The sequence below is a fragment of the Lampris incognitus genome, chromosome 1 (genome assembly GCF_029633865.1).
Source record: "Lampris incognitus isolate fLamInc1 chromosome 1, fLamInc1.hap2, whole genome shotgun sequence".
Classification (NCBI taxonomy): Eukaryota; Metazoa; Chordata; class Actinopteri; order Lampriformes; family Lampridae; genus Lampris; species Lampris incognitus.
The window spans coordinates 121951038-121978892 of record NC_079211.1 but is presented as its reverse complement, the minus strand read 5'-3'; the positions used below and the strand labels follow the sequence as shown (position 1 = coordinate 121978892).

Here is a 27855-nt window from a genome sequence, read left to right as displayed (position 1 = left end):
GGGGCAGTTCCCCCTTCACTGAATGTTGCCATAATCAGACCAACTTTGAAAAAACCTAATTTAGATTCTAATGACCAAAGCAATACCTTTGCTTCCTACTTTACAGACAGGACACATTTTGTATGAATTCATAATTACCGGTCAGAAAGTTTGATAGTTCCTCATGGAGTTCCACGGGGTTCGGGTATGGGGCCAATCCTGTCTGTTCTTTACCTCCTCCCTTTTGGCAAGATATTACGGAACTATGGTATCCATTTCCACTATTACGCTGATGATATACAGCTTTATGTGTCCATTAAGCCCACTTCCATTCTCCCCTCTAGTGCCCTCACTGCTTGTCTCTGTGATATACTGATACAGATGACTAACAATTACCTGAAATTCAACAGTTGTAAAAATTAGCTACTCCTCATTGGCACTAAATCTACACTCTCAAAAACTAATATTTGCTCACTCCCCATTGCCAGAGCCACCATACCTGTCTCCTCTTAGGCTAAGAGCCTTGGTGTTATCTTAGATAGCAACCTTTCCTTTTCCAATCATATAAATGATGTCTCCTGGATTGCCTTTTTCCATCTGTGAAGCATCTCCAGACTACACCCTGCTTTAACATAACACTCCACCGAAGTTTTAGTCAATGATGTGGTCACATCATGCATTGACTACTGCAATGCAGTCCTGGCAGGCATCCCTAACAAACTTATTCAACAACTTAAAACTCATCCAGAATTCTGCAGCACGGATTATTACACATTCAAAATCCAGTGAACAGCTCTCCCCCCTGCTGATTCAATTACACAGGCTTCCTGTGTCATAGCAGATTAACTATAAAATTGTATTAAAATTCAAAGCTCTTCATAATCTATCCCCTGCTTATCTCACAGACCTCCTTCAGACTTGCACTCCATCTTGCTGCCTGCGGTCTTCACCAGCATGTCTATTGGCACTACCAGCCATCAACCCCAGCACAATGGGCGCCAGGGCTTTCGTCTATATTACACACAAACTCTGGAACTTCATTCCCCATCACATCCTCATACTGGACTCATTACAGAATTCAAAACTGCTCTTATAACCCACCTTTTTAAATTAGCATACTCAACTTTAACAATATCAAATTCATCTTTTTTTTAACTCCTGCTGATGTATGCTCGCAGCGGTGGCTAATGGAGAGCCATGGAGAGCCATGTGTATGCAGGTTTTCATTCTAACCCGATTCCACACCAGCTGATTTTCACTGATACATTCTTCCTCTTTGGTTGAAGGGTTGCTAATCAGTGAAATCACCTGGTGTGGAGTCCGGCTGGAATGAAAACCTGCATACACATGGCTCTCCATGGCACATCGTTAGCCACCCCTTCTCTATTGCTTATTGTGTGTTTTGTTGTTGATTGCGCTAATGCTTTTTACTGCTTTGTTATTGTATTGCTGTAAGGTGACCTTTGAGTGTCATTAAGGGTGCCTTTTAATAAATATTAATTATCCACTGAGTTGAATTTTCAAGGAGGCCTACCATTAAATTAGCAAAATAAAAGGACAAAAACTGTGCAAAAAATCAACTGCTGATTAGACTCACTCAATCGGTGATATGTTTGTCCAGTCGCCCAAGCCTACTGGGCCAACAACTGCACTAAATTCTTTAATACTTGGGCTTTCCGATCTCTGCTGTTGCTGTTACTTGCGTACAAACAATGTCTGGTTTCAGCTGCTCTGCAACTTAATAAGACTAATGGAGAAACTAGTCAATCAAATGTTTTAGAAGAAGGGAAATAAACAAAAACTCAGCATTTATTCATTTATATAACAATAACTTATCACAAGAGGTGTGGAATCCTCCTTATTTTTTAAGCCAAATTTATTTATTTATTTAGATGCCCCCCAATTGTATCCGGCCAGTTACCCCACTCTTCCGAGCCATCCCGGTCTCTACTCCACCTCTTCTGCTGATCCAGGAAGGGCTGCAGACTACCTCATGCCTCCTTCGATACATGTGGAGTCGCCAGCCGCTTCTTTTTACCTGAGAGTGAGGAGTTTCGCCAGGGGGATGTAGTGTGTGGGAGGAAATAGGCACCCCAACCGACCAGAGGAGGTGCTAGTGCAGCGACCAGAACACATGCCCACATCCGGCTTCCTACCCGCAGACACAGCCAATTGTGTCTGTAGGGATGCGCGACCAAGCCGGCGGTAACGCAGGGATTCGAACGGGTGCTCCTGTGTTGGTAGGCAGCGGAATAGACCGCCACACCACCCGGCCGCCCAAATCCTCCTTAATAGGTACAGGAGTGCAGGCGGTCCAAAACTGAGTGGTGCGCACAAATTGAGCACTAATGATAGTTAAAATGACATTGTTCTGTAACAGTGATATTGAGAATTGACCAACATTTGATTTTAGTGCTGACAAATGCTTTTAAGTATTATATTCCCATTTCTAACATTGGCAAGGAAAAACACCATAGCTCCCATTCATTTTCAGGTTGCACAGGTGTGGAGTCCCCATGGAGTGATGTCCCTTCCAGTTTAAGGCAGCTTATGCTCTTATTATCACAGAACAGAATGGTGGATTTTGGTTTTTGGCTCATGAACAGAGATTTGCTGCAATACCTTATCCCAATTCTCTGCATATTTCAAAAAAATAATATACACAATATATTTTAAATGTGCAATCCTTCAGGTACTTCAAAGAGTTGACTTGAAATATGAAAACTCGCTAGTTTTTCTAAGTTCTTCATGCATTCAGCAATCTAAGACACTAATGGCAGCAGCTCAATCACTTTTATTTGTCTAACATGAAGGTTTATGTCAAATTATTCAAAACAATGGTGACTTATTTGACTATGTTCATTATTCTCCTCTCCTCCCACCAAAGATCCCCTCATCAGCAGTTGAAATGCCTGGCTCTACAGATGTGTCGGGTCTGAATGTACAATTTGGAGCACTGGACTTTGGCTCTGAAGCTGCCACTGGGTCAGTGGATATGGGCCAGACTGAACCAGCCAGGCAACCGGCTCCGGCTCCAGCCGCCTTCCCTGTCCCTATACCGGTCCCCACACAGCAGCCCCAGAGCAGCCTCTTCTCCAAGCCTGGACCAGTCAGGTAAGCGTGCGTGCGTGCGTGCGTGTGTGTGGTGTGTGTGCGTGTATATGTGTGTGTTTTGATGAATATGCTTGTGATGTCAGTGTATGGGACATAAATGTCTATGTATAAACAAAGTCAATGCTCGTCATTCCCTTTCTGTCAGTTTTTCTGTGTTATCTGTCTATCATTATGATATGAAAGGAAATCTTAATGAGACGCCAACTTCATTGGAATAAATGGCTACGTGTTTTGGAGGGCTTAGGCAGGTCAGCCCACTTCTTTGACTACCGTGTGTGTGACATACATGACTGTCTGTCTTGTTTGTACTTCCTTAATACAGTTAAATAAATAAATGAAATTAGCCATTTAATGAGTCATTTTTTTGTTTTGTTTTAAATATAAGGACCAAAAGGTTTATGCACAGACTTTTGTTCAGTTTGATAATGTTCAACACAGTGTTTTGCCACTAAAAATGTTAGATGTACTCAAATCATGTTCTGGGTTAGAGTTAACATCCAGTATATCATTCCATGTATCTCTCCCTCCCCTTGATTCTTCTATGCAGTGAACCCTTGAGCAGCTTGCCCACCCTAGTCCCAGTAGGATCTGATCCCAACTTCCCTTCACCATCTCTGGGCTTGCCCAGTGCCACTCCCTCACCTTCACTGGGCCTGCCCAGCGCAGCCCCCCTGCCCTCCTCTTCCACAGCCGCCTCCTCAGCTGCTCGGGTGGAGAGCAGTGGCGCAAGGTCCCTGCCACCTCACCTGGGCTTCTCCCAGAGCAAAGACCTCCCTTCAGCATCTCCCACTGGACCTCTCACAGTGAGGATGAACCTTTTCTCTCACTGTATTTAAAAGAAATATTTTTAAAAAAAAAACAGTGAAGACAGAAGCCTACTGCGGAATGCACGATTATATTTCAAATGCGTAATGCTTTTTTAAAAAAAAAATTTTTTGGTAAAATAGTAAATCCAAAGGGAAATTAAGTTTGGATTTTCATTTCATGCAGAATGGTTACAGTGGCATGAAGACCCAGAACACACAGGACAGTGAGTACTCCCAGCAATAGCAATTCTACAGAGCTGTATTGGAGTGACCTTTAAAACCATATCTAATGAGTATTGATTGTGAAGTGAAGCTGGTAGGAAGTAAAATGATGAAATGATTTTATTTAGTGGTCATTTAGCCTGATGTCAGATGAGGACAAAAAATAGCCCATCTCCCCTTCCCTCTCTTTGTTGTTTCTTCATCTTTTCACTCTGGAATCCCTTGATTCGGGTTTTTTTTATTAATTATGGTAATTCGAGTAAACACAAATAACATTAAATGAACCAGGGTAGTAAAGCCCAAACACCTGAATAGGAATTCATCACAAAAAGGCAGTTTTTTTTAACCTTGCTTGCTTTCTGTCTAATCAGCTACGTCATCTAGAACGGTGAAGACGGAGTCTCCTGTCATGACGAGTGACAGTGGCCCTGACCATCACATCCCCTCCCCTGCAGTTACACCCTCCCACTCAGCGTCCCTACCCTCTCTCAGCAGGTATGAGTTTGACCCAAAAATACCATGATTTACTGAACACCTTTTATTTCTTCTCTTCCTCTGCTTTTTATTGACGTGGGGCCACTGTCCCAATGGTAAATCTTTGATTGCATCCTCTCCTCTGCCCACATTTCTTGGGGCAAAAGATATGTAAATAACCAATTGCTTATTCTGCTGCAACATTCTGACATTTTTGTCTTTCTCTCTAGTCATGGGACCAGCAGTCACCCATCTGGGTCTGCTCTCGCCACAAGCTCCTCTCTAACGGTAAGCGAGCACACATATACTTGAACTGAACCTGGAATGGTTCTAGAAAGGAACCTGGGTCTTAGAAAACACCCACAAGAAACCCCAATATTAATCTGGAGCTTTGAATGCACAGGTTCTGGGATGTCAGGGAAGTGCCATAAGACACTAGGAAGTAACATTGGGGTGGATAGTAAAGTGCGGTGCTTTGATTTCCATAAATATGAATATCGAGTTTACAGACAAGTTTGAGCTTCCTCTAGGGTTTTCACAGAATAGTCGACAACTCGACTATCAAAACCACTAGTCGACACTGTGCATAGTAGTTGTAGACCAGGGGTGCCCACAATTTTTTGACTCGTGAGCTACTTTTAAAATGACCAGGTCAAAATGATCTACTCATATTAATAATAATAAAAATACTCAATACATGTTTTACATATATATGAACATTTATATGCAGTGTGTGTATTTATATACATGTTGTGTTACATATACAGTATTGCAACGGATTTGCATTTATATTGAACCTTACACAGGCAATAATCATACCAAGCATTTGCTACTGCACTATGTTGAAATTGCATCACTGCATGAACCTTTACAGCTGTGTTAAATAGATTTGTGATCTCTACCTCTCTACTCTGATGATGACCTGCACTGGAGGGAGTCAGACAGGGTTGCATAGTTCGGACAGTAGCTGCTGGTAGCCAGCCTCAAGCAGGCCTCCAAATGATCATCTGTCATTGTGGAACGGTATTTGGACTTGATAATCTTCATGTGAGAAAAGGCTGACTCACACAAATAAGTAGAGCCTAATAATGCCGTCAAGGAGGTTGCACATTTCCTCATGTTTGGGTACTTGTCCTCTGTAAGTAAGTTCCAAAACTCTCCATGCGCCCTGGACTTAAGCTGAATGTCAGCCTGTACTGTCAGCATCTCATCCTCCACTGCAGACGAGTTCAGATGAAACAGTGTTGCCATTTCTGAGGCGAGGGAATCCACCTCTGTATCTTCCCCAAATGGGTAGCACATAAATGTAGCGATTGGCTGGAGCAAAGCAAAGTCTTGAAACCGTTTGTCAAAGACTGACCGGACATTTTCAATCTGCTCTGTGTAGCGTGCACTGTCAAGTTGCGCACACGCCCTCCCTTGCTTCTCCAGCTCTGCTGCGAGGTTTCGGAAGTTTCCCAAATCACAGCAGTGCAACTTTGACGACAGAAGTTGCATTTTCCGTTTGAAAGCGTTAACTGAGCTGATCAAGTTTACCACGCTTTTGTCTTTTCCTTGCAGCTCTAAATTAAGCTCGTTCAACATGTTGGTTACATCAGTTAAAAACGCCAAGTCTAGCAGACACTGATTGTCATTAAGTTGCTTGTGTTCCGCATGTTTAGTGATAAGGAGAAACTCCTTAATCTCCGGACAGAGCTCTCGAAATCTCTGCAAGAATCTCCCTCTACTAAGCCATCTCACGTCAGTGTGTAGCAAGAGGTCAGAGTAGTTACAGTCGGCATCTTCCAAATGTGTTCGAAACAACCGTCTTTCAAGAGACCTCGCTCGAATAGAACAGACGATTTTGGTTGCCACATCCATGACCTCTTTCATGTTTAGCATTTTTGTGCATAATGCTTGTTGGTGTATTATGCAGTGGTAATTAAGGAAGTCCGGGAAAGCATCGTCGCAATAAATCCATTCGAGCAGCCCACCATAGCAGGCGCACCGTCCGTGGTGATTGACACCAGTTTACACACTGAGAGCTGGATTTTATCCACAAAGTTTTTGAAGATCTGAAAAATGTCCTCTCCCCGTGTGTGTTCCTTCATGGGTAGTATTGTTAACAACTCCTCTTTTGCGGTCATATCTTGAAACACCATCCGAATGAAAATGCACAATTGGGCCGTATCACTTATGTCCGTAGACTCGTCCAATTGTAGTGAGAAACACTCGCAGTCCACGATGTCCCTCCAAAGCTGCTGTGTCAAATCATCGCCCATCACTTCACAGAGCCTTGTGACGGAATTTCTTGATAACTGGAGAGCTTTGATTGAAGATAGTATTTCTGATTTGTTTTTAATGTCCCGAAACAACCAATCTGCTGCCTCAAGGAAGGCCTCTTTCATCATCTCTCCATCTTGGAAGGCTTTCTTATGCTTAATGATGGAGTGACTCACCCGTAAAGATGCTTCGGTGGCTGCCTTTGCCTTTGAATTCGGCTGCGTGAAAAGTGACTGCTGCACGATTAACTGTGATTTTAGTTCCCTCACCTTTCTCAGCTCGCTTTTCGGAGGGAAGTCATTGTCATAGTTTTTATGAACAGTTCGAAAGTGCCTCTCCACGTTTCCTTTCTTTGGGATAGCAATGCTAGACTAACAGATGAGACAAACGCATTTGGAATAAGACATGGTGAAAAAAAAGTCCTCCTCCCATTCCACATGGAAATGGTACGTTTTTTGTTTCTTGCTAGGTCCGGTTCCCCCACTCATTTTTGTTTTGTTTCACTTTTTAGTAGAGTTTTTTTTAGAGAGTTGAACTAGCTAGCTCAGTGCAGTTCTGCATTAGCTCACGTTGTGGGCATGTGAACTTCAATGTACGTTAGAGAAGGGCTCTGGTTGTTAGGGTAACCTAATGTAACAAAGTTTTAGGTTCCGCTCTAGAATCTTTGGTTTTAGGCAACAGCAGACTGGCCGTCCTTTACGTCAATCAAAAAGCAAATGCCAAATGGAGGACAGATGATAGGCTAATGTCTTGGAAAAAAAATGTTTTTTTGGAATGTCATGGAGATCTACCAGCACTGCCTTTGCGATCTACTGGTCGATCGCGATCGACGTAGTGGGCGCCCCTGTTGTAGACTAATCGTTTGTCTGTGGGTTTAGCACTGTGCAGTAATAAAGCAATGGCAATGCATCTACAACAGATATGCAGCTGGGGGCGCTGAACAATCTACGTTATGCCTTGTTAAATAAACAGCATCATTTTCCATGTTATGCCATGTTAAATAAACAGAATTTAAGGTATGTAGCGAAGGAAAGACTCCCGCTATCCCGGATTTTCAGTTTAACGAGTGACCATGTTAACTGGTGACTTAAGTGATAGAAGTTGTTGAAAACATGAACAGAACACGTAGTGCCCTCCTAAAAGCCTTTAATTTTTCTTTAATCGATCTTAAATACACATTCATCCGTGTTTAATATCTACACTAACCATTTACGTAAGTTAAATTGTGCTCAGCAAGACTCATTCACCCCTAGTAACATTTCTTATAGTGTTCTTAATGTGGGAAACAAACCGCAGCTGGCAGTACAGCTGTATTTTATAGCGTTATCCTCAATTGGAAAGTGACCCATATTCAGTCATTTAACCTGTAACATTATAATGTCAAATTCCTCATTAGACGCTACCTGCTCTGCTAATCTATGTTTTCCCATACATTAAAAGTAATTTCAAGAAATGTGAATGCTTCTTGTTGGTGACACCGTTTAATTTACATAATGTAGGACAAAAAGGACCAGATGAATATATACTGTATTGAACGTTCAATTTAAGATAATCTTTTGTCTTTTGAAAATCTGTTGAAAAGCTTTTAGGCTTTTCAACAGCTACCATCACCACGACAACCACGGACGCACTCTGCTGAAAGTCACCAGAACACGGTCACAACTGCAAGACAACAGTCGCGTTGTTGCTGTAGACAAACAGTATCTCCAGCTAAGACAAGCTTGCTGGGGGTTTAGTCAAATCAGATTGCAGCTCATTTGTAAATGGTGTGTTAAAGCCAATCGAGGACTCTGCTATTTTATTTACCCCCAGGTTGGTCCCGCCTACATTAGTTAACCCTTTACTGGTTGTATTTGGGAACTTTTTGACAAGAATTGATCATTATTATTGGGTGAAAACAATATATGATATCTCCCACAATTAATCGACTACTCAACTACTTTTTGGGAGTAGTTGACGACTACTAAAATGCAGCACTCGTGAATGCCCTACCATCCTCTGACATATCGAAGGATAGTCGAACCCATATACAATTTCTTTTGTCTCTCTGCACTTCTCCCTTTTTAACACTGCTTCATTCTTTACCAAACAATTTTTATCTGCTCAGGTTTAGGCTTGCAACGGTTTTCGGTTTAAAACCGAACCGTACGGTCCGCCCTGTACGGTTCAATCCGCCCTTATGGACCGTGGGTTTTCTGTTTTGCAGTTAAAATGTGTGTGAATAGTTGACAGGCGTTTCTTACTGCCGGAGAATGGATTTTTCACTGTGTGCCTGTGTGCAGGCAGGCTGAGACAGCCTGCTGCCGAAAACCCCGCCCCACGAGTAAATATCCAATCACTGTTAGCCCCCCACCCCCCTTGTAACTGGAGCCGACAGTCGAGTTGAAAAAAAAGTCATGGCGAGTGCAGGAGTAGAGAGAGAAAAGTTTGAAGAAGCACCGTCTTCATACAAATCGGGACATTTCGGGTTTTCTGTTGAATACAACGATGAAGGAGACAAAACAGTGGACAGAAATAACACTGTGTACTACACAAGTGGAAACACTTCCAATATGAGCCAGCATCTCCGCCGTCACCACCCAGATGTCTCGCTTTCTGGAAGAGGACAGATGCACAGGTAACCGCACCAGTCAAAAAACAACCGTCTATCGGAGATGCTTTCCAACAAACCTATAGCGCCAACTCAGAGAAACACAAAAAAATATCCCGTGCAACGGGGGTGTTCATTGCTAAAGATATGCAGCCCTTTTCGGTGGTTGGAGATGTGGGCTTTCGTCAGCTAATGCATACGCTTGATCCGCGCTACGTTATTCCCTCCCAAACTTATTTCACCAACAATGTAATTCGAAACCGAACCGAAACTGTGACCCAAAAACCGAGGTACGAACCGAACCATGGGCTAACTGGACCGTTGCACCCCTACTCTGGTTCTTATCTCATGTCCTATTCTTCTCTTGGTTCCATTAGATGGCCAGTGAAGAGAGTGGCAACAGCAGTCTCCATGCCTTCGTGTCATCTTCCAGCCAGACGGTCAACCCCAGCCCTTCCACCCCGCTGGCTGTCAGCAGTTCAACCAGCAATGGCCTGCACCCCGCCGTAGCTCCGGGACTCACTGCGAATGGCACCAACACCACCACAAATACATCACTCTCGGGTGCAGGCAGTCGCACAGCACCACTGCTCACCACCACCTCTGGTAAGTTCATAGTGCTTTTTTTCCCCTTTCACACAGCGCCTTGCTTTTATAGGAAACCTCTAGTGCACAAGTTTTCATGCTTACAATTGAATATAAGCCACAAAAGGTGACTGAGGGGGAGTAAATCGAGTTTTGTGACCCATCAAGATGTGGAACTTGTATTTTCTTTCATTATTAAATATACATTTGCCAAAGTTTTATTCTCATTCACTTCTTAGAATATTTATTATGCTTTGAAATGATTGTTTTTCAAAAATGATTTGTGATAGTGAAGTGTCTGAGAATCATCACAAAGGATGCCAAATAAACAATTGTTTTTTCTGTCACCAAGGAAAAGCGCCCCCCAACCTCGCCCAAGGAGTACCCCCTCTGCTGACTAACCAGTATATCATGGGCCCCGGTGGCCTACTCCCTGCCTACCCGGTAACAAATGTTTTTTTTCCCCCTTAAATGTTCCCATATTTCCTTGTTAATAGGAGAATTATCTGGCACATATCAGTAGATATCCCCTACTTATACAGTTCATCTGGAAAGTATTCACACCCCTTCACTTTCCCCACATTTTGTTATGCTACAGCCTTATTCCAAAATTGATTAAATTCCTTTTTTTTCTCATCAATCTACATACAATACCCCATAATGACAAAGCGAAAAAGGTTTTGTAGAAATTTTTGCAAATTTATTAAAAATAAAAAACTGAAATATTGCATGTACATAAATATTCACACCCTTTACTCAGTACTTGGTTGAGGCACCCTTGGCAATGATTACAGCCTCAAGTCTTCTTGGGTATGAAGCTACAAGCTTGGCACACCTATATTTGGGGTATTTCTCCCATTCTTCTCTGCAGATCCTCTCGAGCTCTGTAAGGTTAGATGGGGAGCGTCGCTGCACAGCTATTTTCAGGTCTTTCCAGAGATGTTCAATGGGGTTCAAGTCTGGGCTCTGAATGGGCCACTCGAGGACATTCACAGACTTGTCCCGAAGCCACTCCTTCGTTGTCTTGGCTGTGTGCTTAGGGTCGTTGTCGTGTTGAAAGGTAAACCTTCGCTCCAGTCTGAGGTCCTGAGTGCGCTGGAGCAGGTTTCCATCAAGGATCTCTATGTACTTTGCTCCATTCATCTTTCTCGCAATCCTGACTAGTCTCCCAGTTCCTGCCGCTGAAGAACATCCCCACAGCATGATGCTGCCACCACCATGCTTCACTGTAGAGATGGTATTAGCAAGGTGATGAGAGGTGCCTGGTTTCCTCCAGATGTGACGTTTGGCATTCAGGCCAAAGAGTTCAATCTTGCTTTCATCATACCAGAGAATCTTGTTTCTCATGGTCTGAGAGTCCTTAAAGTGCTTTCTGGCAAACTCCAAGCGGGCTGTCATGTGCCTTTTACTGAGCAGAGGCTTCCGTCTGGCCACTCTACCATAAAGGCCTGATTGGTGGAGTGCTGCAGAGATGGTTGTCCTTCTGGAAGGTTCTCCCATCTCCACAGAGGAACGCTGGAGCTCTGTCAGAGTGACCATCAGGTTCTTGGTCACCTCCCTGACCAAGGCCCTTCTCCCCCGATTGCTCAGTTTGGCTGGGTGGCCAGCTTGAGGAGGAGTCTTGGTGGATCCAAACTTCTTCCATTTATGAATGATGGAGACCACTGTGCTCTTCGGGAGCTTCAAAGCTGTAGACATTTTTTTGTACCCCCAGATCTGTGCCTTGATACAATCCTGTCTCGGAGGTCCACAGACAATTCCTTTGACTTCATGGCTTGGTTTCTGCTCTGACATTCACTGTCAACAGTGGGACCTTATATAGACAGGTGTGTGCCTTTCCAAATCATGTCCAATCAATTGAATTTACTACAGGTGGACTCCAATCAAGATGTAGAAACATCTCAAGGATGATCAGTGGAAACAGGATGAACCCGAGCTCAATTTTGAGTGTCATAGCAAAGGGTGTGAATACTTATGTACAGTGGCTTGCAGAAGTATTCATACCCCTTGAACTTTTCCACATTTTGTCACGTTTCGACCACAAACATAAATATATTTTATTGGAAATTTATGTGAAAGACCAACACACAATTGTGTTGGTCTTTCTTTGTACTTGTACAAAGAAAATTATACATGATTTTAAAAAAATTTTACAAATAAAAAACTGAAAAATGCGGTGTGCAAAAGTATTCAGCCCCCGAGTCAATACTTTGTGGAACCGCCTTTTGCTGCAATTACAGCTGCAAGTCTTTTGGGGTATGTCTCTACCAGCTTTGCACATCTAGAGACTGAAATTTTTGCCCATTCTTCTTTGCAAAACAGCTCAGGCTCAGTCAGATTAGATGGAGAGCGTTTGTGAACGGCAGTTTTCAGATCTTGCCACAGATTCTCAATTGGATTTAGGTCTGGACTTTGAGTGGGCCATTCTAACACATGAATATGTTTTGTTTTAAACCATTCCATTGTAGCCCTGGCTTTATGTTTAGGGTCGTTGTCCTGCTGGAAGGTGAACCTCCGCCCCAGTCTCAAGTCTTTTGCAGACTCCAACAGGTTTTCTTCCAAGATTGCCCTGTATTTGGCTCCATCCATCTTCCCATCAACTCTGACCATCTTCCCTGTCCCTGCTGAAGAGAAGCCCCCCAGAGCATGATGCTGCCACCACCATGTTTGACAGCGGGGATGGTGTGTTCAGAGTGATGTGCAGTGTTAGTTTTCCGCCACACATAGCGTTTTGCATTTAGACCAAGAAGTTCAATTTTGGTCTCATCTGACCAGAGCACCTTCTTCCACATGTTTGCTGTGTCCCCCACATGGCTTCTGGCAAACTGCAAACAGGACTTCTTATGGTTTTCTTTTAACAATGGCTTTCTTCTTGCCACTCTTCCATAAAGGCCAGATTTGTGCAGTGCATGACCAACAGTTGTCCTGTGGACAGATTCCCCCACCTGAGCTGTGGATCTCTGCAGTTTGTCCAGAGTCACCATGGGCCTCTTGGCTGCATCTCTGATCAGTGCTCTGCTTGTTCGGCCTGTAAGTTTAGGTGGACGGCCGTGTCTTGGTAGGTTTGCAGTTGTGCCATACTCTTTCCATTTCCGGATGATGGATTGAACAGTGCTCCGTGAGATGTTCAAAGCTTGGGAAATCTTTTTATAGCCTAACCCTGCTTTAAACTTCTCCACAACTTTATCCCTGACCTGTCTGGTGTGTTCCTTGGACTCCATGATGCTGTTTGCTCCCCAATATTCTCTTAACAAACCTCTGAGGCCGTCACAGAACAGCTGTATTTGTACTGAGATTAGATTACACACAGGTTGACTATTTAGTCATTAGGTCAACATTCGGTCATTCAGCAATCATCAGGCAACTTCTGAAGGCAATTGGTTGCACTCAGAGAAAAGGGGGCTGAATACTTTTGCACACTGCACTTTTCATTTATTTATTTGTAAATTTTTTTTTTAAATCATGTGTAATTTTCTTTGTACTTCACAGTTGTGTGCCACTTTGTGTTTGTCTTTCACATAAAATTCCAATAAAATATATTTATGTTTGTGGTCGTAACTTGACAAAATGTAGAAAAGTTCAAGGGGTATGAATACATTTGCAAGCCACTGTACATGCAATATTTCAGTTTTTTATTTTTAATAAATTTACAAAAATTTCTACAAACCTTTTTCACCCTTGTCATTATGGGGTATTGTGTGTAGATTGATGAGAAAAAAAAAGGAATTTAATCCATTTTGGAATAAGGCTGTAACATAACAAAATGTGGGGAAAGTGAAGGGGTGTGAATACTTTCCAGATGCACTGTAGCTATTGTACTGACAGTACCATATTCTTCCCATTAAGATCCGTAACACTCTGCACTGGTCCAGCACAACACAAGTTCTAATGGGATATAAAGATATGCACTTGTAGTTCTCTTGGTATTCAAGAATTCTTCAGATTCAACCAAAGACACATATTGTAAGCAACTGCTTATTGCACCATATCGCAGTGTCTTTGTTGGTTAGTTTCCAGGACACATGATTACGCATTGATTCAAAGATACATCTTAGAATGCAGTGAGACACATCATCAGGTCCTCGGGTATTTCGGGTCTTTCAACATAATACACCCTCGCTCAGGCAACCCAGCCAGGGTTGATCAGGCCCTGGCTTGTGTCCCAGCAGCATTGGCCCACCGATCATTCCTTCTGATCCAAAACCATCTGGAGGCCCTCTCTGCAGCCTCCATGGAAGACTTGATGGCTTTCCTTTTTGCAGCCCCAATGATGCCAAGTAGAGTGTAGACCTTGCACAGTGAGTGGCCAGCAAAGCCTCTACACCCCACTTCAGTGGGCTCACAACACGCCTTCTAGCTTCTCCTCCGGCGCTGATCCACCAGCTCCTGGTACTTGGACCACTTCCGCTAATTTGCGTCTTCCGCCTGGTCCTCCCAGGGAACTCTCAGCTCTGTAAGAAGCACCTGTTTTGAAGAGGCTGATGATAGCACTATGTCTGGCCTCAACGAAGTTGTCATAACATGGTCTGCAAACCTGAGCTGCCCCCGCCCAAGTTGACTCGCAGCTCCCAGTCTGACACAGAGGTGAGGAGGATCGGCTGCTGATCTGGGCTGTGACTGAGGCTGCTCACCAGCCCTGACAAAGGCAATGTTCCTCTGTCCGCGGGCTTGCTTGTTGTTGGCCACAGCTTTGGAGATGGCCTCTGCAACTGTCTTCAGCACCTGGTCATGTCGCCAGCAGTAACTGTCCTCCCCCAGGGCTGATGGGCAATTGCTGAGGATGTGCTCGAGTGAACCTTTTCCAGGGTACAGAGGACATGATGGAGAATCAATCTTGCCCCAGAGATGGAGATTTGCTGGGCTAGGTAGAACATCATACATAAGGTTATTTGAGGAATACATGGGATTAGGGGCCTTGTTTAAAAGGGAAATATAAAATGAGTTAAAAAAAAAACTAAAAGCTGCAGTGCTGGTCAGCCAAATTGACAACAATGCACCCCCTAGTTGGGCTCCCTAACAAACTTTGAAACCTACTTGGCTGCCTACTTTCTTGGTTCCTCACCCTGATGTCTTGGTATGACTCAGTTGTCTTAAACTGCACTATTAGGGATTAGCCTGCTACACTCCAACATTCTTTGTTTCTTTAACTATTATGCTATTCTAAAATATATTAATGATATGCGTTTTGGTACAAATTTTCCTCCAGAGACTTCTACATAACCTGGAGTGGATACTTTGTCTAGTTATTTATTTATTTATTGGGGTAATTAATCCCCTAATCCTTGCAGTTTGTGCAGGCTCAACTTTCGAAGATTTTTACAAGAGCAGATCCAAATGCCTTGGTAGCTTCAATGGGGATGATGATTGTGTTTTAGTAGGTTTTGATCAAACATGACATCTATGAAACACACTGAGACATTGATATAACACTAGGATACTGATGATAACAGACTTCAGTCAGTTTGTTTCCTTGATGAGCAAATGGCACAGTCCTTAACTGCTTTGCAGTCAATCTCTAAATGGCTTTATACTGTAAAAATGAGTCTGTAGGCTATGGGTAAAGTACAGCATCTTACACAATGATATCAGATGCAGACTTTCTTGTTGCCACTGCTTTCTGCTCCATTTTAGAACTTAGAGGATATGCCTAAAGAGTACCTAATGGTTCCCCCTGTGAATTGGTGGGTTGTGCTTTTGTTCACAGCAGATCTACGGATATGAAGACCTGCAGATGCTTCAGTCTCGCCTTCCAATGGTCAGTTTCCTTTTTCCCAGTGTCATAAAACCTGCAGGATGTTATTGCTATTGGACAAAGGGCAGCGTTTTAGGAATTAATTCTCTCATTTCACTTTTTAGATATAAAACAATGGATGTTTAATGGCCTTCAGTGAAAATAAATAAAGTTTTAGTTATCAAGTAGTTTTGCCAGTAGATATTACATTTCCATAATTTAATTAAAACACTGTATCAGTGTCCTTTGAATTCACAGGGCTCTATTAGAGCAGAGCAGCTCTATTAGAAAGGGTTCTCTCCTATTGTAATATTTGTTTCCCTCTTTACCCTAATAGGACTACTATGGTGTGACATTCCCTGGTACTACAGCTACCATGCCTGGCAGAGATGGCCTGGCCAACAATCCCTACTCTGGTAAAATGACTTTAGAATTATAATGAGTGACAAATGACTGGCATTGTCACAAGACATATAATAGTAATGCATGTTCCACACAATTAATTGTTACTTTGTGTTTTATTCTTAGTATCCTTTTAAAATGACTTCTGTTTAGTTGCAGCAGACTTTTCTGCACTTGCATAAAGCAAATATTTTTGATAACACCAGTTGGCAAAAATATGACTGGTTTAGTTTTTAGCCCTGTTCACATAGGCCTATTATCGTAGGGACCAGAATTACTCAGTGACTTTAACCGCAACCTCTGTTTCTTGAAGGGGATGTGTATGCGATAGTAAGATTTGCTTAAATCACTAGCACCACAGATGGGTGTAAAAGGCTAAGATTTTATGACCAAATGAAGATACAAATTGTCAAGAAGATTTCTTTTGAAATTAGTGACTCACACAGGATTAGTATTATCAGCAAACTTTGTTTAACCCAGAATACATTCGGTAATATACACCACATTTTTTTCCTGCACAGATTACAAACATGGTAGATTTGATGAAACCAAAATCTCGAATCTGAGTAATAGTTACAAATACATGGGATACTAACAGGTATTTTGTAATACAGTGCATTGTCTGAAGTTTTTTTTCCTATGCATACCAAATAAAGTGAGTTGTTTAGAAATAGAGATATCATACTGTTTCACGTTTCTCTCTCTTCTGTCAAATTTTTCTGTCCAGGAGAGGCGACAAAGTTTGGTAGGGCTGACTCATCTTCTCCGGCTCCTCCCACCAGCCTCTCGACTGGTGGTGTGCAGTCACAGCCCCAGCAGGCACCCCAGGCAGGGACACAGGGTCAGGGCCAGGGACAGGGTACGGGCCAGCAGACACAAAACCAGGCCTTCCTCAACGCCCCTCTGCCTCCGGGTTATGGATACACTGGTAAACAGAAGAAAAGTTTATATTTCAGTATAAAATTTTCTTTTCTTGGAATCCTAGAAAGTCAGTTAGGCAGTAGTTACTTGCAATATGACCTTATTAACTTACTGATGCAAAGGACCTAATGTAATTATTATTTGTGATTTGGTTCAGCGTTCATGTCAGGTGTAAGTGTGGATTTTATTGGTGTTATCAAATGGCCAGCTCCCATCACTGATTTATAGTTTTATATAATACTATTGGAGTCAAAACTGCTGAAGTCAATCCCACAGCAAAAGGGAAAAACATTCTACCCAATGTGTGATTCCTCTAATAACCACAGTGCATTCAGAAAGTATTCAGACCCCTTCACTTTTTTCACATTTTGTTAAGTTGTAGCCTTATGCTGAAATTGTTTAAATTTATGTTTTCCCTCATCAATCTACACTCAATACCTCATAATGACAAAGTGAAAACAGGATTTTAGAAATGTTTACAAATTCATTAAAAAGGAACAACTGAAATATCACATAAGTATTCAAACCCTTTACTCAGTACTTAGATGAAGCACCTTTGGCAGTGATTACAGCCTCGAATCTTCTTGGGTATGATGGGAAAAGCTTTGCATACCTGTATTTGGGGATTTTCTACCATTCTTCTCTGCAGATCCTCTAAAGCTCTGTCAGGTTGGATGGAGACCGTCGGTGGACAGCCATTTTCAGGTCTCTCCAGAGATGTTAAATTGAGTTCAAGTCAGGGCTTTGGCTGGGCCACTCAAGGACATTCACAGAGTTGTCCCTAAGCCACTTCTGCATTGTCTTTGCTGTGTGCTTAAGGACATTGTCTTGTTGGAAGGTGAACATTCGGCCCAATCTGAGGTCCTGAGTGCTGTGGACCAAGTTTTCATTAAGAATGTCTCTGTACTTTGGTCCATTGAGCTTTCCTTCAACAATGACCAGTCCCTGCCGCTGGGGCGGGGGCAGAACCCACAGCATGATGCTGCCCCACCACCTTGCTTCACTGTTAGGATGGTATTTGGAAGTTGATGAGTGGTGCCTGGTTTCCTTCAGGCATGACACTTAGAATTGAGGCCAAACAGTTCAATCTTGTTTAATCAGAGCAGAGAGTCTTGTTTCTTATTCTGAAGGTTCTTTAGGTTCTTTTTTGCAAACTCCAAACAGGCTTTCACGTGTCTTTTACTGAGGAGAGGCTTCTGTCTGGCCACTCTGCCATAAAGTCCAGATCGGCGGAGTGTTGCAGTGATGTTTGTCCTTCTGGAAGTTTCTCCCATCTCCACACAAGATCTCTGGTGCTCAGCCAGGGGGATCACTGGGTTCTCAGGGATTACAGTTCTCCGTCACTACGACAGAGTTCCGTCAGTTGGATTCCAGAGGGGCCTTGTATGAGATCATTGCAGGGTATTCCTTAGAAAACTTATTTAGTCTTACAAGGAAAACCCTAAGCATTTTTGCACAGCATCTAAACCGAATGAAAGACAAAAGCTATGCTGAGAGTTCTCTACCACTCTGGAGAGAAAGGATACTCTTTTGGCCCTAATATAAGACATTATATTATTATATTTAGACATACATATTATACTTGTTTTCCCTGAAACTTCGGTTTAAAAAAGTGGGGGTTGTCTTATATTCCAGGACTAGACAATGACGTGTTCATTCATTACAACAGATTCTTTCTGAATGGAGAGTACCAGAGTAACTACGGTATTTTACAGTGTTGCATTATGGGTTGTTTTTAGCCTTAATGTTGCTAGTGTAGGGAGTGTTTTTAGTCTGTTTATAGTGAGTCTTTTAGAGTCAAGTCAGCACTTAAAGTGTTTCATTAGTCCAGTTTAACCTGCAGGAGTTTCTGAAGGCTGCTGTAACGTGTTGTGCTACCACAGAGGAAATAAATTCATGACGAGTAAAAACAAGTTAGTAGCAGAAATGAACCAGGGAGAAAATCTGTCAAACAGCTAAGAATTACCTTTGTCACAGATGATGAGCTCAAAAAGACAACCTGAAAAATGTTAAGTCAATTTTATTTGTATAGCCCATTATCACAAATTACAAATTTGCCTTGGTGGACATTAACTGTCAGAAAATAAGTATGCGAGAGGAGTGAGAGAAGAATAGACTCGCTACAGTAACTCTGTCAATTGACTAGTGGCAGCCAAACTGCTTACCACATGCTGATTGTCAAATGGCTATGGGAAGATGAGAAAATTGCAGTTCAAATTCATTTGTCTTAAGTCTTGTTTTACCAGTGTTATTTTGTATGGTGCACAGTGTGATCACTCACAAAAATGTGAAGGATTACTCAAGGACATAGCACTTACTTCATCAGTGAGGATATTTGTTTCACTTTTCTTCCTGCTAATGTCTGAGTGTACTATGAAAAACTATAACCTATGTTGTGTTTTTATAAATGTGGTAATAATGGTCCAAAATGGTGTGAAAATGCATATTTTCACAATGCACAACGCTCTAACGCCCTGACCAAACAACCCCCCCTCCCTCAAGCCACCACAGTGCCTGAACCCTCCAGAAGCTGGTGCTGTTAGCTTTGTGTTCTTGTCTTTTTCTTTTAAGTGATAAGAGGCTCACTTAAAACAAAAACAATGTTTTGTTTGGTGTTATAAGAAATTAAAAACACATGCTGATCAGGGTGACAGATAGAAACCATAATAAGGGACCATTCTGGGATCATTTTTGGAATTATGTTGCATTGTTTGACGATCCTGAAATATGATTCCTGTCTTTGTATGCCTGGGTGGCTTCCTTTTCTTTTGGATTGACGAGTGCTGTATCCTCTCTTGTATGGATCTTATTTTATAGCCATTTTATTTCTATAAGCGGCATCACCAATCAGATGCCTCATGTTAATTAGTCCTGTACCAACCATTTCAAAATCAATAAAAAAAAAAAGGAATTACACTTGGCCTGAAAAAAAAAATTCAGTGCAGAGATTTATTTATTTATTTTATTTTATTATTTGGCTTTAATCCCTGGGTTCTTGGTCACATCTGTTACCAAGGCCCTTCTCCCGATTGCTCAGTTTGGCTGGGTGGCCAGCTCTAGTAAGAGTCCTGGTTGTTCCAAACTTCTTCCATTTAAGAATTATGGAGGCCACTGTGCTCTTGGGAACCTTCAATGCAGCAGAATTTTTTTGCAGTCTTCCCCAGATCTGTACCTCAACACAATCCTATCTCTGAGCGCTGCAGGCAGTTCCTTTGACCTCATGGTTAGGTTTTTGCTGTGATTTGCATTGTCAGCTGTGAGCCTTCCCAAATCATGTCCAATCAATTGAATTTACCACAGGTGGACTCAAATCAAAGATGATCAAGAGAAATGGGAGGCACCTGAGCTAAATTTCATGTCATAGCAAAGGGTCTGAATATTTAAGTCAATGTCATTTTTCCTTTTTTCTAAAATTCTGTTTGCTTTGTCATTATGGGGGTATTGAATATAGATTGATGAGGGAAAAATGAATTTTAATCATTTTAGCATAAGGCTGCAACATGACAAAATGTGAAAAAATGTGAAGGGGTCTGATGAATGCACTGTATTTCCTATATTTCCTCATATAAACCCATCACATCACAGGTCTTCCATACTACGCCGGTGTGCCTGGAGTGCCCTCTGCCTTCCAGTATGGCCCAACTGTCTTTGTGCCTCCAGCTTCAGCCAAGCAGCCTGCCATGGGTCTGGCCAACCCTTCTAACCAGTACCACCAACAGCATCAGCCTAGCTATGGACAACATGCATATGGCGCAGGTACTACAAGGACAATTTTAAAACGCAATCAAATCTGCTGGCACAAGAAGTTTACTAATACCTCAATTGGCCGAGTTTCAATTTACCTATGCGACTGTATTCGTCGACTGCGTGTATTTGGGTTATGACACCATTTTTGCCCTGCAATGATACCAAACCGTGTCGCGCAGTTCCATGATGTGTCACTACACAATGATGAGTCAAACAAATCAGTCAGATAAACTACCTCTTTCAGTTTAGTGACCTACCAACAAACAACAGAATCAAGCTAATAATACCAGCTGGTAAGCTTTTACTTTCTCAGCACAGGTAAACCTATTGCCAGCTGATGGCATTGACATGTGCATCATTGCTGACAAGCTGCTGTCCTGTGTGAACCATCAGGTTTATTTTTTTTATATAATAAAATTATTCATCGCGTCACGGCTGTGGTGGAGCCAGAGTGGGAGCATGTGGGCGGTCGCCCCAGGGCCCACAAGGTCGGGGGGGCCCCGTTTGGAGCTCTGTTGCCGAGTTTACGAGCGTCCGTGAACGCACCGGGTCTCGGGACTCCGATGCATTCAGTGACACACTCATAAAGTCGGCTAATGATAAAACATACAGTGCATTACGGCGCCCCTATACATAGATATTAACGGCCCCTATACAGGCTATAGCCTTTTTTACGACTATTCATGAATGCATCGGAGCTGTGATCCAGCTGTGATTGGTTGTGAGGTATAACTGCGTCACACTGCCAGAAGGGGGAGTGAGTAAGCATTTTTACACTTGACAGAACTGGACAGTTTTATGAATGAATTTGAGGGAACTTCAAAATGGAGAAAAAACATGAATCAGGCTCATTCAATCATTTGTGTTGTTTGCTGGATAGGATGAGATGTCTGCTAGTTTGCAGTTTTTGAATTTTAAAATGACTATCACAAGGGCTCATCGAGAAGCTCCGCCCTCTTTGTGCTGAGACCCACTCTCCGCCCCTGCGTCACGGGTATTGCAAGGGTTTTGTATTGCGACATGTAAAGCAGTATTGAGTATCACGAAATGTGTCTGCGACAGTGGGTTCATGTACAGATGACAGAGCATACAGAAACTCATGCGTGGTGGGTGCTCAATTAAATGGGTAGCATTTGGGACGAAGAGAAAGGTACAATAAGTGCTGCATGTATGTGTGTAAATTTGGGCCTGGGTGTGTGTCTTGCTTATGCTGCATGCACAGCTCATACCCCCTGCTGAAGGTAGCCGCAGCTCAATATAAGCACAGCCTGCCATTTTAGTCAGGTTACCTTACTGCTTCTCTCTCCCCTGCCCCACCTGCTCTCTCTCTCTTTCTTCGTCTCTTTATCTCTCTCTGTCCTCATCCTTATTCCTCTTCCTTTTGGTTTCTCCTCTACATCCTCTCCCTCTTTTTCCCTATTCTCCATCCTTTCCTTTGCACTCCTCCTCCTCTCAGCCTTTGATGACCTGTCTCAAGCCCACGGTGGGGAGTACAGTAAGGGAGGGTACGGAGGCTCTGCCCAGTCGCAGGCCAAGTCAGCGGGCAGCGGCCCAGGGAAAGGTACACACACACACCTGAACACATGCATAGTAGGCGAGCAGGGGCCCATGGGAATAGCGGATATGCGCACGGTTACTGATGATTCAGCAGTCAAGAGTGTTCTGGTAACAGGTGTGTATGCCTGCACGTGTGTGGATACCCTTGCATGTTTACATGAATACCACATCTAGTGGTGGGGAAAAAGGAAGAAAGATGCGTGGATTGCGCTCTCTCACCGATATGCTTCTTCCTACTGGCCGACCCCCGCCCTGTACTAACAATGTAAAAAAAAAAGTGCTCAGTGCTGAAGATTGACCTTTTTACAAATATTGCTTTAGTGTTGTTAAAGTGACATTGTTCTTTTTTCTCCCCCCCCCCCCTTGACCCACCAACCCCATCTTTTTTCCCTCTTATTTTTGATACTCCCTTTTCTCTTCTTGGTCCTCTTGTGCTTTTCCACCATTCCTTCTCCTCCTCTCTCCCCAAGCCCCAGGACTGTCGGGGTCAGGCAGCAGTGGAGGAGTTCCTGACATGGGAGGCTCCATCTATAGCAAGACCCAGGTGAGTTCTAGACTCTTAATGGTTATTGCTCTGCATCTTATAGTCCAAAAGACTTACATCCACCACATTTCTGGCTATGGAACTTGACCCTTTTGGATTTTGTGGAGGAAAAAAAAAAAAGGAAAGAAGATCTGCTGCTCCCTGAATTCTCCTAAAATTGCACATATTTGCATTAAAACGACTTTTGGACCAATTGCACACAAAAAAGTTACAATAAGATCCATCTAAAATGACTGCTTGTAATTTGTGCGCGTCATGTCTATTTATGACGTGTTTCGGTCGCATCGTTTCCTTTGCGAAGTTCATTGCTCCGTCCTAGAAACATACTAGCATTCTCCAGTGCAGAGTAATAGTCTAAATTTGATTTTTGATTATTGCCGACATGTCTGGTTACAGACGCACCATGACTACCACCGACGAGTTGCAGTATTTACTGGCGTTGGACAGCGGCCATTTTAAATTGTTTGAAAAATAGTATTAAAGTTGTCAAAATGTTAATTTTGGTGTTGGTTTCTTAACAGACATACTAACATATGTAATGCATTAATATCTCAATTGGGTATTTATCTTGATAGAATTATAGAGTTTTAAAACCGCGGTGGTCAAAATGACTGCCCACGGTCGTTCTTTTAGTTTTTAATATTTATTCTCAGTTCTTCTTCTACATTTACGTGTTATAGGCCTTGTTACGTTTGTTAGATTAGTGATATATGTTTTCCGTTTTGTTTTTCAGGTAATATTTTCACTTTTTCAATGTTTCTATTCAAGTTCAACCATGTCGTTAAAATGTTAATTTTGGTGTCAGTCGTTTCCTAACAGACCTACTAACATATGCAATGCATTGATATTTCAATTGGGTATTTATCTTGACAGAATGTAGAGTTTAAAAACTGGTCGTCGTTTTGACAGCATGGTCATTTTAGGTAGGAGTGAAATCCTGGTTGTTCTAGTGTTAACAGGTTGTGGTGCTTTGTCCCTCTCATATCATTGCAGTCCTGAACTCACACCTGAGTGGAAATGTTTACATTGGTTTTACAAGACAGATTTATGTGCTAGAGAAATTTCTAGCCATTGGGTCAGGAGCACATTTCAACCTATACAAATGGAACTGTACAAGTTAAACAGTTATTAAATGGGCATTAGTCAGGTATTATTACACCCATGTCAAAATCAAGTCTGAATTTAGGTATTAATTGCAGAAAGTTCAGAATCATTTTAATTCACCAAGTTGGTTTGCACAGAAAATTGGATTTCACTTGGTGAGAAGTTCAGATAGACATTCTAATCACATTCAATCTAACATTAAACAACTATAAAAGAAGTTATGTTTGACTCGTACGTTTGATTGTAACTGTCACCTGTTTTGTTCCTCCTCTCTCATTTTGTCAGTCATTTGACAAGCAGGGCTTCCACACTGGGACCCCTCCTCCCTTCAGCCTTCCTTCAGCTCTCGGGGGAACTGGTCCCTTGAACCCTGGAGGTGCACCTGGCTATGCCCCTGCCCCTTTCCTTCACATCCTGCCCCCCCACCAGCAGCCCCACTCCCAGCTGCTGCACCACCACCTTGCACAGGATGGACAGGTAAAGCAAAGTTTATAGGCACAGGGTACATTCTACTCTCACAATAGCTCACGCAGTTAGTTTGAGCCTCTGAAAGTGTATTTCCAAAGTTGTGTTGTAAGAAACACTGCCTTTAAAACCACACTGTGCAATTTTATGAAATGCTATTGCTTTTATACAGAACTGATTGCATCCAATGGCAATCACTACACCGAGTAGTTTTGCTGCTAGCTCCTTAAGTGGTCTCGTGTGACCTGCCCTCTTGCAGTTTTCTTTTCTATCACATATATCTGGTCTAGCGATTTTGTCAGTAACAAACAACGAGGGGCTCCCCCACACCAAGGAAGGACAAGCACTAACTTTGCATCTTCACTTGTTTTGAATAAGTACATACATGGTGGTAGACAAATATTAGACATTTCAGTGTCTTGACATTTGTTAATGTATGCCACTGAAACCTCACGATATTTAGTGAAAGCACTGAGGAAGTATGTCTGTGAATGTTCTCATTCATCCAGGTCATGGTTATGACCTGGATGAACCTACACTGAGGAAGTATTGCTCACAGCCAGTAAGTGCTGTTACTGTGCCAAACTTGCATAGTGTAACTTTAAAACATTTTAATATTGGATTATTTTCAGAAGACCCCAGTTTTTACAGTACGTTTTTATTACTGCGCAACTAATTTTTTAGGTTTGTTGGCTAACGCAAAAGCCTATAGAAAATATTTTATTAAATGAGTAAAGGAAGGGAAAGTAGCTACTGATTTTCTCTGGAAAAATTTCCGTTAGGGATGCACGATGATATCGGCCAATAAAGGCTTTAAAATGAAATGTCTGTATCAGCCTGAAATGCTGATATAACAGGCTGATAAGATGAACGCTTAAGTACCGCACACAATGCGTTGACCAGGCATGGACGTGATGCGTCACGTAGGCGGCATGCATAGGCGCCGATTTACATTTTTGCCTGTTGGTGCCCAAATTAAGTGGTCATCACCCACCAAGGTGGTAATTGTCATAAAATCACTTTTATTGTGCGTACTTTAGTAATTACCATGATGTGGGCTTACTAGGATGCTGTTGTCTGTCGGACGTAGACACAAACGGCAATGAAATGCAACACTGCTCTGCTTCACATTATACCAGGCTACACCATACGAGCACACGGTATTGTTTATTTATCCATTCATTTTTTGATAGGTCTTCCCCGTGGTTGCTCAACCTTTTCAATAGGTGCTTGCACACCAGAGCACCCACGGATCAGCCTTTGGTGGGGCGGAGTGGGTTTTTCTACCCTGTTACACCAAATGCATTGCGTCTGTTTTGCTAGCTGTGTTTTCTTAGGAGTTTACTGAGGAGATTTCAAGTTAGGCTACGTTGGAAAATGGGTAAGTTGAGTGACAAATGCTTTACTGGTACTGAATTAACTAGATCATTTGAACTACAGGATCATGGATACACATCGATTTGATTGATTCATTTTAATGTGCAATGAAAAAAAAACCCCACAGGGTCGCATTGCCGCTGGTAAAACGAGATGTTTATTTTAATCATTTTTAAACAGATTGTACTCATTATTTACACAGCTCTATGTAGTTTTTACCTGTTGGAGGACCATGTAGAGAAATAAAAAGACCAGCTGCATAAATACAGTGAACAGTAGCGCGGGTGCCCACGCAGCTTCCATGGTCAGTGTAGCAGTTTCAGTTCAGTCTACTACAGGAGAGACTTGACGTCTGCAATTAGATGGAAAAAAACATGCAGAAACAATTGCCCATTGGCACGGGCCATCGACCAAAATGAGTTGGGAAAACACCGGCATATCGCATATCGGCAAAAATTCAATATTGTGCATCCCTAATTTCCGTCATTTTTAGTCATGCCTTTCCTTTTTGTGTACTGACTCAGTCTTCAGAAAAGAAAGGAGAAAAAAAAAAACATTCCCTGATACCGTCATACCTGGTCTTGGTCTCTCTCACAGGGTGGTCCTGGTCAGCGCAACCAGTCGAGCAGCATGCAGCAAAAGACCCAAGGCAGCAAGTCAAGCTATGGCAGCTCCCCCTACTGGGCCAACTGAGGAATACAACCCCCCATACCACCAACCCCCCCAATTATGGCTCTGTGTGTGGCGCCTCTGTAAAAGCTAAAACAAAAAAAAAATACACACTACCCTAACTACAAACAACCCCAGGCCGCCTTGCCCCACTCCCCCCGTCTTCACAAAGTCCTCATAACTCTTTTTTTTTTTTTTTTTTTGGTTCTCTTCTCCCCCTTTTTGAAATTGGTTGTACATGTAAGATATTTATGTATGTATTTATATATATATACTGTATATGTAATAGTAGGACATGAAATGTGGTTGCTGCATTTTATTTTTGAAGGACTTTTTTTGTTTACATTCTCAAAGCTGCAGGAAGAGACATTGCATTATGACAGTCCGAGATAAACGATGGTGAATGAGAAAAAGAAAAATGATCAGAAACTCCCTGAAAGACACCAGGAAAAGGAGAGAGCTATAGCACTGACTGCATATGAGGACATTTGGGGGGGAGGGGGTTTAATATTATCTAACTGCATTTGTTCTTTTTTTTTCCTTTTTATACACAACTTCCTGAATGACCTGGCTCAGCCCCCAGATCCACAAATAATATTGTAGTGACCGGGGGAGGTGGTCACTCTGACTGTCGGTAGTTCTGCGCTGGGGGAGCACAATGGCTGAAGGGACTTAGATTTAAAATTGCGTTTTAATGATGTTGTGTTGTTGTTTTGGGGGTTCGACTCAGACTAAGTAGAAGACTGTTTACTGACTGACTATAGGACTGTGACTCAGACTGATGTTGCCAGTTGCGACATTGGGGGGATGGTCCTACAGGCAGTCAGTAAACGGTCTTCTACTTAGTCTGAGTCGAACCCCCAAAACAACAACACAACATGAACACCACATCATTAAAACAGAATTTTAAATCTAACAACAGTTCCATCAGCCATTGTGCTCCCCCAGTGCAGAACCATCGACAGACAGAGCGACCGCCTCCCCCGGTCGCTACATATTATTCCTTTAAGACTCCATTTTGTAGCCATAGTTGTCTTCCTTTTCTTTGTTTCTTCTTCCCCTTTTCTATTTTCTGGACGTGTGGAGGGTTTCCGCCCATGAGCCTTCTCCCTTTTGTTTAATTACCCCATCAAAGACAGACCTGTTCATTTAAATTTTATATTTTAATTTAATTTTAACCCTCATTTCCCTCTAAATAAAAGTTCTGAGCAGTTGGAACTGTGACTGGTCCAAGCCTTTTCTATATTGGAGTGCATGTGTGTTCATATTTTCCAGCAGTACTGTTTGCTAGTATGACTTTAATGTG

General features: G+C 42.4%; 1 protein-coding gene across 5 annotated transcripts in view; it reads left to right on the top strand.

Moving 5' to 3' along the window:
• LOC130108205 (ubiquitin-associated protein 2-like) overlaps positions 1 to 27360 on the top strand; it is a 65084-nt gene extending 37724 nt beyond the window's left edge. For 3 of the 5 annotated variants that reach the window (XM_056275089.1, XM_056275068.1, XM_056275074.1), the window contains exons 15-29: positions 2867 to 3093; positions 3641 to 3896; positions 4084 to 4123; positions 4493 to 4616; positions 4826 to 4883; positions 9825 to 10053; positions 10385 to 10476; positions 15737 to 15787; positions 16101 to 16179; positions 16893 to 17093; positions 20672 to 20842; positions 22290 to 22394; positions 22861 to 22934; positions 24324 to 24515; positions 26478 to 27360. In XM_056275089.1, coding sequence (XP_056131064.1) covers positions 2867 to 3093; positions 3641 to 3896; positions 4084 to 4123; positions 4493 to 4616; positions 4826 to 4883; positions 9825 to 10053; positions 10385 to 10476; positions 15737 to 15787; positions 16101 to 16179; positions 16893 to 17093; positions 20672 to 20842; positions 22290 to 22394; positions 22861 to 22934; positions 24324 to 24515; positions 26478 to 26573 — 1995 coding nt within the window. In that variant the 3' untranslated portion in view covers positions 26574 to 27360. The remainder of the gene's footprint in view (positions 1 to 2866; positions 3094 to 3640; positions 3897 to 4083; positions 4124 to 4492; positions 4617 to 4825; positions 4884 to 9824; positions 10054 to 10384; positions 10477 to 15736; positions 15788 to 16100; positions 16180 to 16892; positions 17094 to 20671; positions 20843 to 22289; positions 22395 to 22860; positions 22935 to 24323; positions 24516 to 26477) is intronic. The other 2 variants (XM_056275081.1, XM_056275097.1) reach the window with 2 other exon arrangements.
• Positions 27361 to 27855: the final 495 nt, after the last annotated feature.